At 44.4% G+C, this 15,207-nt stretch overlaps 1 protein-coding gene across 2 annotated transcripts in view; it reads left to right on the top strand.

Moving 5' to 3' along the window:
• The first annotated feature begins 7,568 nt into the window (after positions 1-7,568).
• LOC117251915 (sodium- and chloride-dependent GABA transporter ine) overlaps positions 7,569-15,207 on the top strand; it is a 32,496-nt gene continuing 24,857 nt past the window's right edge. Inside the window, exons 1-2 of one of the 2 annotated variants that reach the window (XM_033618483.2) lie at positions 7,569-8,202; positions 12,708-12,842. In XM_033618483.2, the coding sequence (XP_033474374.2) occupies positions 7,983-8,202; positions 12,708-12,842 (355 nt within the window). In that variant the 5' untranslated portion in view covers positions 7,569-7,982. Of the gene's footprint in view, positions 8,203-12,706; positions 12,843-15,207 lie in introns of those variants that run through there. The other variant, XM_033618484.2, reaches the window with a different exon arrangement.

Genomic DNA, 15,207 nt, shown 5'->3' on the forward strand with positions numbered 1-15,207 from the left:
ACCCACCTCCCCTTTCATTTTCTCAATTAACATTTTCTGCAAAAATAACAAAAATATTGTCAAAATATTGTTTCTGTTACAAGAACTGCCAATCACATTCTAATAACATAAATCAATTGATTTAAAGTAAAAAAAAAAAGCCACTGCAGATGAAGTATTTTCAAGAACTACAAAGTTGCAGTAATAGTATTAATTATAGTTGAAATATAGCCAGCGATGCATGATGATGATTAATTGTAATTTTCTCACAACATAAAATTAACACTTGGAAATTTTAACAACTGTTTACTCCTAAGATGTCACTTGATGTTTCCAGATTTTATTTATCTACCAGTGTCTCCTATTATAGAAAGATTAGCAAAATATTCTTGAGCTGCACATTTCTTACTTTTTTTGTGATAAATTTTTTATTGTTTTTTTTTTTTTTTTCATTTTATAATAAAATAAAATAAAATGAGCTGCACATTTCTTGCTGTTGTCAGCCATCTTGGTTTTGAATGATTTGTGTTGCACTGACAACACCTGGCCAGTGGGTGGCAGTGTATGGCAAGGCACACTAGGGTCCACTGTAGTGACTTAAATGCAACTACAGCATCACAACCCATGCATTTACAAGAAAATGTCTTCTAAATAGCCACTGCAGTGTCCACTATGTATGAAGGGGTTAACATACAGGAGAACTCACACTGAACTCTTATGTGGTTGGAATGACATGCTTTGTAAGGTCTTACAGAGCTCACTTGTGTCATGTCACAACGTATATGACTATTGTGTTACATTATTTAGGAAGAGGGAATCATATTGTTCTCTTTCTGTGCACATTCATCATCAAACCAGTCAACTGAGGAAGATGCATGAACAAAGAAAACAAACCAAAAAAAACAAACAAACAAACAAACAAAAAAATCAATAAGCAAACCCCAAATACTTTAAATAAATAAATAAATAAATAAAAACCTTTTCTTTCTATATGTCATTTCCCCTTCAAACTACTATGTATTTGGGACTTTACAGTGTGGCACATTAAGCACAGCCATAGTCAAAACTGAAAAAGAAAGAGTGTGAGAGAGTGTGAAGTTGACAATATGGAAACAAAGTTCTTCCCCCAAAGTAGAGGGGTGAAACAGGGCGGCAGTCTCAGCCCCACCTTGTTTAACGTTTATATTGATTAATTAGCAAAATCACTAGAACAGTCAGATACCCCTGGTCTCATCCTTTTCAGTATTGCATCAGAGATGAGTTTTCCAGATATTTACAGGCACTTTTTATTTTAACAATCACACTTGATATGCTTCTTTATTTAACAAATTCAGTGTTTTCCTCTGCCTGCCATTTGGTCATTGTCCTACAAGCTCTTTGGTTATTTTAACTGAGTACTTATCTGATGCAGGACAAGGCTGATTAGGAGAGAGTGAAGGCTCTGTGAATGTAGCTCGTGTTCAGGTCTTCACTGTACCCTTACCCTGTGTGTTTTTTTAAAATTTATATCTTGACTAATAATTTAAACTTTGAAAATAACAAGGTGCTGAGATATTATAATATTGTGACCCTTGGAAAATCAAAATAGGACGCAGGACACCAAAAATAGCTTTCTTGGGTTTTTACTTGCACATGGTAGGCAGGGTAGGCAGACAGACAGAGAGGAGATCACATGACATGGATCTTCCTGATATAACTGACTAGCGCTCCCTCTAGATACATACGTACGTACATACATACAAAATTGATACAGTCTCAGGATACTACAGATATGTATATTTTTAAAAGGGTTTTCTTACACCCATTAAAATCGAGAAGGCCTCGTGACACCCCTTGAAGCTTCAACAACCCTTTGAGACCTTCAGGTTGGGAATAAGTGCTCTAAAATGTTTTCTTACTACAATTTTACACTATAGGGCGGCACAGTGGTGTGGTGGTTAGCACTGTCACCTCACAGCAAGAGGGTTGCCGGTTCGATCCCGGGTGTGGGAGCCCTTCTGTGCGGAGTTTGCATGTTCTCCCCATGTCAGCGTGGGTTCTCTCCGGGCACTCCGGCTTCCTCCCACAGTCCAAAGACATGCAGATTGGGGACTAGGTTAACTGATAACTCTAAATTGTCCGTATGTGTGAATGTGAGCGTGAATGGTTGTCTGTCTCTATGTGTCAGCCCTGCGATAGTCTGGCAACCTGTCCAGGGTGTACCCTGCCTCTCGCCCGATGTCAGCTGGGATAGGCTCCAGCCCCCCCCTGCAACCCTCAAGAGGATGAAGCGGTTAGAAGATGAAGAAGATGAATTTTACACTGACTTAACTGTCATGTAACTCTTTATTTAGTACTAAATGATGTCAGTGTTACTTTATGTTTTGAGGTTTCATGTTGATGAAAAAGCTTCTTTTTCTTCTTCTCCTCCAAGAACCGTCACCTTAGCGTGGTGGAGGAGTTTGAGTGCCCTAATGACCCTAGGAGCTATGCTGTCGGGGGCATTTTGCCCCTGGTAGGGTTTCCCATGGCAGATTGGTTCTGGGCGAAGGGTCAGACGAAGAACGGTTCAAAAGACCCTTCATGATGGATACAAACAAGGACACGTGTACCCGGCCCGGAGGGTTACCGGGGCCCCGCCCTGGAGCCAGGCCTGGGGTTGGGGCCCGTGGGCGAGCGCCTGGTGGTCAGGCCTTCGCCCATGGGGTCCGGCCGGGCCCAGCCCGAACCGGCTACATGGGCTCGTCCCCCTGCAGGCCCACCACCCGCAGAGGGATCCAGAAGGGTTTGGTGCAATGTGGATTGGGCAGCAGACCAAGGCGGGGGCCTTGGCGGTCCGATCCTCGGTTACAGAAGTTGGCTCTTGGGACATGGAATGTCACCTCTCTGGCGGGGAAGGAGCTTGTGGAAGAGGTTGAGTGCTACCAGCTAGATATAGTCGGCCTCACCTCGACACATAGTTCCGGCTCTGGAACCCAAGTCCTTGAGAGGGGTTGGACTCTCTCCTTCGCTGGAGTTCCTCCGGGTGAGAGGTGGAGGGCCAGGGTGGGCTTTCTGATAGCCCCCAGACTCTCTGCCTGTACGTTGGGGTTTACCCCGGTAGACAAAAGGGTTGCTTCCCTGCGCCTTCGGGTCCGGGAACGGATCCTGACTGTTGTCTGTGCTTATGCACCGAACAACAGTTCAGAGTACCCACCCTTTTTGGAGTTCCTGGGACGGGTGCTGGACAGTGCCGGGGACTCCATTGTTCTGCTGGGGGACTTCAACGCTCACATGGGCAATGACAGCGGGACCTGGAGGGGCGTGATTGGGATGCCTGCCCGATCTGAACCCGAGTGGTGTTCAGTTATTGACTTCTGTGCGGGTCGCAGTTTGGCCATAACTAACACCATGTTCAAACATAAGGATGTCCATCGGTGCATGTGGCACCAGGACAGCCTAGGCCGCACGTCAATGATCGACTTTGTAGTCGTATCATTTGACCTGCGGCCATATGTTCTGGACACTCGGGTGAAGAGAGGAGCAGAGCTGTCAACTGTTCACCACCTGGTGGTGAGTTGGATCAGATGGTGGGGGAAGACGCCGCGCAGACCTGGCAGGCCCAAACGAACAGTGAGGGTCTGCTGGGAACGCCTGGCGGAAGAACCTGTCCAGATGATCTTCAACTCCCACCACCGGGAGAGCTTCGACCGCATCCCGAGGGCAGAGGGGGACATTGAGTCCGAATGGGCCTTGTTCCGCTCTGCCATTGTCGAGGCGGCAGTTGCGAGCTGTGGCCGCAAGGCCGCTGGGGCCAGTCGCGGCGGTAATCCCCGAACCCGCTGGTGGACACCAGAGGTGAGGGGAGCCGTTAGGCTGAAGAAGGAGGCCTACAGGGCATGGTTGGTCTGTGGGTCTCCGGAAGCAGCTGATGGGTACCGCCGGGCCAAGCTGAGCGCAGCGGCGGCAGTCGTTGAGGCAAAAACTCGGGCCTGGGAGGAGTTCGGTGAGGCCATGGAGGAAGATTATCGATCGGCTCCAAAGAGGTTCTGGCAAACCGTCCGGCGCCTCGGGGGGGAAGGCGGCAACTTGCTCACACTGTTTACAGTGGGGGCGGGGAGCTGCTGACGTCAACTGGGGACATTGTTGGGCGGTGGAAGGAATACTTTGAGGAGCTCCTCAATCCCACCAACACGTATTCCAGTGAGGAAACAGAGACGGGGGCAGAAGTTGCTGAGGTAGTGAAACAACTCCGAGGTGGCGGAGCCCCGGGGGTAGATGAGATTCGTCCTGGATATCTCAAGGCTCTGGATGTTGTAGGGCTGCCTTGGCTGACACGCCTCTGCAACATTGCGTGGACATCGGGGGCAGTGCCTCTGGAGTGGCAGACCGGGGTGGTGGTCCCCATTTTCAAGAAAGGGGACCAGAGGGTGTGTTCCAACTACAGGGGGATCACACTCCTCAGCCTACCGGGTAAGGTCTACTCCAGGGTGCTGGAGAAGAGGGTCCAGATAGTTGATAGTTGAACCTCAGATTGAGGAGGAGCAATGTGGTTTTCGTCCCGGATGTGGAACTGTGGACCAGCTCTTTCCCCTCGCCAGGGTGCTGGAGGGGGCATGGGAGTTTGCCCAACCAGTCCACATGTGTTTTGTGGATTTGGAGAAGGCTTACGACCGTGTCCCCAGGGGCATCCTGTGGGGGGTGCTCCGGGAGTATGGGGTTGGTAGCCCCTTGTTAAGGGCCATCCAGTCCCTGTACCGAAGGAGCATGAGTCTGGTTCGCGTGGTTGGCAGTAAGTCGGACCTGTTCCCGGTGAGGGTTGGACTCCGCCAGGGCTGCCCTTTGTCACCGGTTCTGTTCATAACTTTTATGGACAGAATTTCTAGGCGCAGCCGAGTGGTGGAGGGTGTCAGGTTCAGTGACTGGAAGATCTCGTCCCTGCTTTTTGCGGATGACGTGGTCCTCCTAGCTCCATCGAACAGTGACCTCCAGCTCTCACTGGGGCGGTTCGCAGCCAAGTGTGAAGCGGCTGGGATGAGAATCAGCACCTCCAAGTCTGAGGCCATGGTCCTCAGCCGGAAAAGGGTGGATTGCCCACTCCAGGTCAGGGGGGAGGTCCTTCCTCAGTTGGAGGAGTTTAAGTATCTTGGGATCTTGTTCACAAGTGAGGGTAGGATGGAGCGGGAGATTGACAGGTGGATTGGGATGGGGTCAGCAGTGGTGCAGGCGCTTAACCGGTCCGTTGTGGTGAAGAGGGAACTTTACCAGTCGATCTACGTTCCAACCCTCACCTATGGTCACGAGCTCTGGGTAGTGACCGAAAGAATGAGATCGCGAGTAACAGCGGCCGAAATGAGTTTCCTCCACAGGGTGGCTGGGCTCAGCCTTAGGGATAGGGTGAGGAGCTCAGACATCCAGGAGGGACTCGGAGTAGAGCCGCTGATCCTCCACATCGAGAGGAGCCAGTTGAGGTGGTTCGGGCATCTGGTAAGGATACCTTCCGGACACCTCCCCTGGGAGGTGTTTCGGGCATGTCCAACCGGGAGGAGACCTCGGGGCCGCCCCAGAACACGCTGGAGGGACTACAGAAGAGCTGATGGAAGTGGCTGGGGAGAGGACTGTCTGGGCTTCTTTGCTGAGGCTGCTGCCCCTGCGACCTGGACCCGGATAAGCGGAGGACGACGAGTACGAGTACGAGTACGAGTACGAAAAAGCTTCTTTTGCTTTTTAAGTGAGAATTTAATTTTGGTTACAGCAACACTATTACATATTACATTTTGTTGAATCACCTCACAAGCTGGAACACAGATTTGGTGTTTCTGCCACCTGTTCTCAAACCAGGGCCTATTATTTCTGACAATGTATTTAAATAATGGAGAAAAACTAACAGGAAAGAGTAAACAAAGCAGTCTATGCAGTCTAACATGTAATCAGGAAGATGTTTCCGATTCGTGAGAGAGAGAGAACATATGTGTCATGCGTCACAGATGATCTCCTCTTTTGACAAAGAACAATACCCTTCATTTGATATAGAGAGAGACTTGTTGGTACAGTTCATTTACTGAGATAAACACAGATATGATGTCATAATGGGCTCCTCTATGACTTAACTAACCTGAACACTACCCTGACCAGTGTTGAGCCACTTCTTTGCAGTTACATGCAGCTTCCTCTTCTGAGAGCTCTGTCAGCTGTAACCTTGACACATTTTGTCTCAATGCCTGAGTCTGTTTCTGTTCTGAGGACTTTGCTGCTGTTGCCACAGAGTCTGTCCACATACTACAGCTTTTGCTGCAAGGCTTTTTCCACAATGAACCTATTTTCAATACTATGTAAATGTCACCCTGACCAACACATTCACAGTCAAATTCATGGTTTCCAGTTTCGCCTTACTTCTCCCCAGTCTCCAGTCCATGTGCTCTGCTGTCTGCAAACCATGAGCTTTTGTGGTGTTTATATAGGTTGGTTGTTTTTGTGAAATGTGAGACAAAATGAAACAGATGACAGAGAGACACCCTAGTTGGACTTCACCAATCCTTGACCTGGGCCATAAATACCCTCTTGAGCCTGGGCCCCTAACTGGGCCCCTAACTGATCATCAGACCCAGGACGTCACATACCATGTAGAACTCCAGATACTACAGTGGAGCAGCTGGTTTCTGAACAACATTCACACACACGTTCATACATTGGTGACTGAGGCTCCCAAACAATGCAAACCAGTAAATCAATAAACCATTCACTCACATATCACAGTACAAAGCAATACTTGATTACAAGTAATGGTAACATTTTAAGTTTTACTTAAAAATACAAATAAAACCAACAAGTATTATCACCTAAATGAACTTAAGGTATCACAAGCAGCAGGCAGTGGAATGGCCCATGTCCCTGTTTTAGATTATTAGATCAGTATTATTAATGCATTTATGTGTAAGAAACAGTTTAATGTAGTTGGTCGAGGTGGAGCTACTTTCAACTGCTTCAATTCGTAAGTACATAAAATGTAGAGCTACTACATTCTGCTGCCGGAAATACAGGATTCACGGGCCCCTCTCACCCTTTAAAGGCACAAAGATGGTTTGGTTTACCCATGCCTTAGGATTCGTCTCTAAATGCAGCAACAGCCGAATGAGTGACTGCTCACACTGCTGAAGCACCAACGAACACTTGTCATGTCTTTCCTCCCAAAAAGGGAAGTCTAAGGGGAATAAAGTGGGGGTATAAAGTTTACAGTAGTTTCAGTAGAGTCATAAATGAACATGCCAACTCCACGCTGTTGTTGAAGGGTTGATGGCACTTACCAAAAAGTCAAGGACACGAGTTTCTTTTCAACACTGGAGGGACACATATAAAACTGAAGATTTGGGGGTCCTCCGCCAGAAAATTTTGAGCATCAAACACTTTCCTGCATCCTGTTGTATTTGTATGCATCAATTTGTGCATCACTTTATCATGTGCATGTCTTTCAGTTTGTCAAAATAAAGGTCTTCTGGTACTTGATGTTTTTATGTTCATGTTCACATGCTCCAAATACTGAGGGGGCCGTGTCCCCTGTTTCCCCCCTTGAAACCTACCCTTGTGCAAAAGCAACAAGGCTTTTATTTTGAAAGGAGGCGTGCTTTAGGCTCGCTAACTTACTTAACGGTGACCGAAGCAGCAAAGATGGTAAAGGAAATTTGCACTTTTGCCACATCACACAAGACAGAGTTGGCTGAATGGGGAACTAGTGCGTTAAAGGCTTAGCACATGTATGTTGCGTTTTAGGCGCACTGTCTGAATGGTGCATTTATAGGCTTGTATTGGAAATCTTGAGTCATTACTAATAACCAGACGTTCAGGAGGGTTATTCCGGGTCTGGACCACCATAGTGATTATTTGATTTCGTTTCAGTTTGTACCGGGAGATAATTTACTAACATTACGAGTTCGGTTTATATTTAACGGGATCTGTCAGCCTATTCACCGGATGTACGATAAAGTGTCGCTCGGCATCGCCCATTGTGATATTAAAACCCGTCATTTTACTCTGATAGCTGAACCACGATGGAGGTCAGTGCCGAAAAATCAAAGATACTCTCTAATAAGAGAGACTATGCTCTGAAACCGTTAGACCACAAAGTGATCCCCGGCAGCAGCGTGGGTGCAGAGGCGCAGAGACCCACATGGAGTGGGCGGCTGGAGTTCGTCCTGGCATCGGTGGGATACGCGGTGGGGCTGGGCAATGTCTGGAGGTTTCCTTACCTGTGCTACAGCAGCGGTGGAGGTAAGGCTGTCTAAGAGATCAGATCAGGGATGTTGGCTGCTATAATTCCTGATGTGCAAAACAATCTGCAGCAGGTGTGATACAGATGTTATACAAATATGCTTGGTGTGAAATAGGTTTCTATTTTTGCATAGGCTGCTTCAAATTTCAGAGATATCATGTAGTCCGGGACTTTACTTTTTACTATGACCTCAGTAAGAATCATATAGCTGTATTTATACATTTCAGACAGTGTTACCAAGAACTACACATCAAAAACGTCACAAAGGTAGAATTTATGGCTGAGCTGTTTGTATTAAATTGCAATAGATTACACAGTTGTACCTAATAAAGTGGCCACTGAGTGTATATTAAATATAGTAATTCATGAATCTTGATTATGTACCAGTAATATGTCAAAGGTTGTCATGCATCTACCATCCAGGCTGTCAAAGTATTTTAGCTTTATCTGGGATGAGGTAGTTACTTACACAGCCTTTAAAGTCTGAAGCATAAAAACAGTCACATACAAGATACAACTGAGCTGCCACATTAATGCCTTTTCATAGGTCTGCAGTCTAAGTCATAACCAGGTTTATAACAACATAATTGGTTGACTGTAAGGAAAAATTGATTGGTGGTGCTGCATAGTAAGTCTATCCTTAACACAATTTTATTTTGAAATTAAGAGGGGGTTTGGGTCAGGATCTCTGTCATCCATCCATTCAGTAAACCACTTACTTTGTTCAGGCTTTTAGGTGGCTGGAGTCATTTGCAGCACATATTGGACAATGTGAGGCAGAGTAACCAAGTCTGTCACAGAGCTAACACATACAGAGAGAGAGATTCACACCTTAAAACTGACACAGCCACATTTTACATGACAGTAGAGTGTTTTCTCTTCAGATTAAAATGACGCCAAACACAGGAAGGATGTTAGAGATTTGTTAACTCTACCTTCATTAACAGACTCCAGATACAACTTATGTCTTGTCTCTCAGTCATTTAATAATATTATCTGTGTTGTGACCAAGAATGACTCAGCACATTTCAGCACAGCACCCGTGTAGCTGTTGTTAAACAAGAAAGCTTCAGCACTTGATTGCCTTTATTTCAATAAATTAAGGTAAGCTATGTGACTTATTTTAAGATGTGGTCAGGCAGTGTAGACCACCATCAGCCCTCAGCTTTACAAAACAAGAAGACATTCATGAATGATACTTGTTCAGATAACAGTGGGAGTCTTCCTCCTGAGAGCAGAAAGTCGAAAGAATGTGTCTCTCATGATTAAATACCTCAACCCACAGAGACTTGTTTTGTTATGCAGTTGTTGTTACGTTCTTGTCATGCAGAAAGAGATTTGTTAAGCATTTATGATTGTTTAACCAGTGTACCCAGTGTACTGTAAATGTGCTACATGTAAACAATGACACAGCAGCCACCACAGGGCTGTTGGAACGAATTCCAGGAGTCTAACATAAATCGAACGGTAAAAAAAATTACTAATCAGATGCTGACATTACTGTTTGAATGCATATTTCTTAAATGTTTTATAAATGTGTTGGCTAATGTTAGCAAATCTTGTCTTTATCGCCTTGCTGCTCCGTCTCATCAGACAGAGCACCCAGAGTATGCTCTGTTGCTCGAGTGTCGAGTGTGGTGCTCTGAACAACTGAACGGTAATGTTATATTCCAGAAGTGCTCAGAATGTATGAACTGTCCAGTTTGTGCCTGTTAATGAGAGCGCTCTTGGCCTACCTGTGAAAATAAAATGCTTTTGTCATGTTTGATGAACAAGTTTTCTGAATTACAGTGTCACATTCAATGTACTAATGTAAACCTCTAAACTAGATTATTACTCAGCCAGACAGCTATCACTTGTTGGTGATTTCAAATGCTTGTTGATAATGTTGTAATGTCCTCTAGTGGACATAACATGTAACAACCACATACTAGCCCTTTTTAGATAGGAGTTGTGCAGATTTGCAGGAAAGCCCAATCAGTCTTCTTTCAGCATTGGCAGTATAAAAACAAAATCAGGGAGTGCGACAAAATGCCGTCTACCTACTTTTGTATATACAGAATGCGCCTTTTTCTGGGCAATGGGGGGCGTGAGCAAGTAACAAAACGTGTAGCTCAGCGTGTGACGTAAACAGTGACGTGGGAGGGAAGCTGCGGCTAGTCAGTCCTTCGGCGATTTTCTCGTAAGTCGGCCCGTTCCTCACCATTCCTGTCATCTGACAATTAATGGCCTCCAGTGTCTGTCAGGTTTGCGTTTCCCTCTTGCTACTAGCTACTCGCTAATTCCTGCTATCAGCTGTTTCCTGTTTATCCACCGCCAGTGGCTCGCACGTGCGGCATCATCAACAGCTCCTCCCACAAGTCATCACAGCCCCTCCCGTTGCGGAAGGGCGCCTCGTTCTGTTTAAACCAAGGCCTAGTCCATACAGACCCGTGTACTTCTGAAACCGTGTATTATTCCATGCGATTTGGCTGTTAGGCCACATGCAACTGCACTTTTGGGCCCCCGAAACCGCATTTCTTTGAAACTGGAGTCCAGGGTGAAGTTTCTGGAAAACTCTGGTGCCAGCGGTTGCGTGTAGATAGGATAACTGCAGTATTTTATTACCTGTTGCCCTTGTTTGACGTCAGAGCAACGGTAAATAGCTCTTTTCTAAAGGTTTACTTACTACTAAAATCCCACATCCTGTGTTAAATACAATGTATCTTAACTATATTTAAATGACGCTTGATTCTGCACTCTGCACTTAGCCCATATGTGAATGTTTACCGTTGCTATGGCAACAAGTGACAGCTGATGTTAGCGTTAGTTAGCTTAGCTCAATCGTCCGACAAACAATAACCCATTAAATTTCAATTCAACATATTTAAACAAAATCAACAACAGCTACCAACAGTTACAGTCCTTACAACCTTAGCTAATGTGTTGTCACAGGTTAGATTGTCAAAATTAAAGTAATAACAGCTTAAATCCCTGAGGAACTACGCTAGCATTAGTGACGGTTGCAGCCACTCGGTCTTCAGTAGCTTTACTCTAGGTGTAACTGCCAACTGAAGAAAGCAGCGCAAACCAACAGTTTATATACCCAGATTTGCTCTCGCGCCTTTACTCAAATCAGTTATGCTTTAAATTGAGTGGGGGGTATCTGTAAAGATACAAAATCGATATCATATGCATAAAATACAATCACGAAAGCAGTGACGAGCCTGCCAACGGAGGGTCTGGATCCGGCCGGGTCGGACCTCTGTTGGCAGGCCCGTCACTGCTTTCGTGGTAGTGTAGTTGGTCGTTCAGGCGCCTCTGATGTTGAATTAGGTCGCGATATTTTTGTGGATCGGGCAGAGATATTGGATAAAGCGAGATACCCCACTCGGCTCACTTCCTGATTCAGTGACGTCAGCGCCACGCCCCCGCAGGAGACTTGCGGCAGCTCTGAATGTGTTGTCGTCAATGAGGAAAATGAACATAATCACAATTTATGGTCAATTCTTTCGCCCTATAGTCACTAAAGTAAATATTGGGTTCATTTTCCACAAGCCACACATCTTACCAACATTCTGACACTAAAGCTGCATTTTTCATCCACACAGATAAAGAGAAAGTTAACTTTGTTTGAGCCCTGTCCATCTCAGAAAACAAGTTTTCGCGAGATCCGCATACACAGACATCCACAGATCCTCTGTTCAACACGAGGTGGTGGGGGGGGGGGGGGGGGGGTGAGGGAGAACAGGCTCTGATTGGAGGGAGAGCTAACCACGCCCACTTAGGAGACAGGAAGAGTAACCGTTTTCCAACATTGGATAAGCCTACGGTGGTATCTCCTTTATCCAGTATCTCTGGATCAGGTTTGTTTTTATTTTCCGCACTTCCCTATTTCGGTATTGACTCTGACTTCTCATTGGTTAAAATGACCTTTCCGTTAGAAGTTACATCGCCACCTATTGCTTTGGCATGTGTATTACATCACTTGGTAGCCGGTTTTGCGGTTTTGTGTGGATATCATATTTTTTTATCACACCACTCGTGTGGACGAATTTTTTTTGGAAACCAGAGCCCAAAAAATTTCAGTTTCAGAAGTATATGGGTCCGTGTGGACTAGGCCTAAGAGGGTTCCGCCAATATGACTACCCTACGAGGCGGAAAATTGGGCACCTCGGATCAACTCGCCAATCCGGCTCTGCGTGTCTAAACGCTCACAGCTTGCTGGCAAAACATTCGTGGGAAAATCTGGCAGTGTAAAAGGGGCTACTGATAGTGGTACTCGCAATGCTGCATTGGGCTGTGTATACCATGTATTAATAATAGCTAAAATCAGAGCTCTAAAATGTCTAAGAATAAATTGAATAAAAAAATAATAAGGACTTATATTCAAATGAGATATTACCACAAGTTTGACAGCTCTGGTATGTATCTGGTTCATCAGCCATCATTATGCCATTACTCAAACTCAGGAGGTACCAGTACTATCAGCCACCCACTGTTCTTTTCTGTTGTCCCAATTCAGGTGCTTTTATGGTCCCTTATCTCATCATGGTGCTCCTGTGCGGCATTCCTCTGCTCTTCATGGAGTTTTCTGTTGGGCAGTACACTCGTTTAGGGCCAGTGCATGCTTTCGCCAAAATCTGTCCCTTGTTAAAAGGTGAGTGACTCTCCAGGCCAAAGGCTCCTCTCATGTGACGGAGATGAACAGATGAACATCTGCTGAATTTTCCTTCATTTCCTCATTTTGGTGACAGTTTTGCAAAACACCATACACACACACACACACACACACACACACACATATATATATATATATATATATATATATATATATATATATATATATATATATTGCAGTATGTATACACAGCAGCAGCTGTATGTATGTATGCATGCATCAGGCACAGATGATAATTGCTTTGCTCATTTAAAAAAAAAGGGAACAATAATTTAGCCGTTTACATTCACCCAGTATTAGACCTACAAATTCAAACTCAGATAAAATCAGATTGTTCCTGCAACTCTCATTTTATCAAGTAAAAAGATGATAAGACCATAGAAGTGAGAATACTTCCACCAGAGAAAGTAGAAGTTGAAAAATGGGTCAGGAATAAGGGTTCATTGTTTTTGTAATACAGTGGTAATTTCTTTGTATAGTTGTTACTATAAAACTGTTACAACAGACTATTGTGGAACAAATTAAATCCCAAAGAAGTAAATTATTAACCATCAGTCCCAGAAATCCCAGTTGATCAATACAGTATGTAAACAGAGAGCTCCACTTTTTTTTAAACTACATTATCCACAGAGAGGACAAGGCATCAGATTTAAAAACTGTATAACCATGTGGTCCTGTCAACTAATCCAGATCATTTCATGGGAGGGTGACACATGTGTGTGTATCTAATATTTGCAACAAAAAGTGAAAATAAAAGATGAGACAAAATGTTGGCAGAATAGGTCATTGCTGTAGCTATGAAATAACTGTCAACAGCAGAATTGTCTGTTAGGTTGTGAGTCAGTTGTACAAATGTTTGGGAAACAGCTAAGTAAATTGGGAAGCAAGAAATAAAAAAAGAATAAGTAGACAGTAGTGGTGTACCTAAATGTTACTTGCAGTAAATTTACAGCAATAAAAATGATGTGAAAGTTAGCATTTGTTAGTGATAGTTGTACAAAAACCCATGTGCCTTTGCTGCTCCCATCAGCACCATCACAGGTACCCACAGGTACATAAAGAGAAATCTAGCAAGTACAGAGTACAGTAGACTTTTTTTATAAGGGAGGACTGAAGTGTTACTCTGCCCAGTTTAGCTTGTAAAGCTGGTTCAGACACTTGTTGTTCTCTTCTGGAGTGGAGATGCTTGACTGAATTGACAGAAATGCGGAAAAACAAGTAAAACTCATGTTACGACAGTCCTCCAGTTTGCCTTGTGTCCATGCCCAAAACCGTCTTCTTCAGTTAAGGGGGCATTCAAGTTGCTGTGTCCTGCATAACATAGACGAAATTATAATATAGTTCTAATTTCTAATTCCTGTAGGCCATCGGGGAGGTTACCATCAGCCTGGTTCCCTCTTCAAAAAGCCTATGAGGTTTTCCCATTTGATTTTGGTAATTGCAGGAAATACACTCTGTGGCAGTTTTTTTTTATGATACTTACACATTTTGTTCAGCAAGATAATCTTCACAAGTAAACAGCACTTAATGATTTTTGAAGCCTAAATGCAATCACCATAAGTAAAAAGCTAACGTTAAGCTGTAAATGGACTACACCAAGGTTGCATGACTTAATGTTGCCACCAGTATGAGGCTGTAAAGCACATGATAATGTTCTCGAGTCTGCCTTTTTAAGACACATAAAAACTTCAGAATTCACTCGTAGGGTATTTACTGACATATTTTATGTGGTAGAACAAAATGTGAAAGCCTGTTAAGCTTGTATTAACCATGGACCTTATTTCAGGCATCTGACCAAAACCCACTGACTTTGAGACGAGGGAACTGGTAGTGCTAAAATGCTAACTTATCTGGGAGGTTTTAGGACTCATCCCTTGGGCACTCTTACAACAATGCACTCATTTCAGACTTGGATGTGCCATGCCAGTGGTTTTATATTGACTAGCCAGTGGGTATACTTTTCATAAATGATGTTATGACTATAAGGGCTCATTTATGCTCAATGTTAGATACAGAGACAGAGACAGATGGACCATTCTGTCTGTACTCTGCGTTCATTTCATACGTATTTGTGCATGTTTTCTGAAAGCTTACGGATATGGACAAAACGGAGCAGTACCACCAGAGATGGTGGAGGCAGTGTAGCATAGATCAAGCGAGATACAACCATAAGAGACGATGAAGGAATTTAAATAAAGGCGTCACAGAGCAAATCTGTAATATATTGAAAAGATTTCTCTGTCCACACGTTGCGATGTGCAACGCTGCCTCCATTTAAAGGTACAGTATTGCAATCTCTTCCACCATCACCTCATTTTATGTTGCATGATACTTTAGACTCTGC

The sequence above is a fragment of the Epinephelus lanceolatus genome, chromosome 9 (genome assembly GCF_041903045.1).
Source record: "Epinephelus lanceolatus isolate andai-2023 chromosome 9, ASM4190304v1, whole genome shotgun sequence".
Taxonomy (NCBI): Eukaryota; Metazoa; Chordata; class Actinopteri; order Perciformes; family Serranidae; genus Epinephelus; species Epinephelus lanceolatus.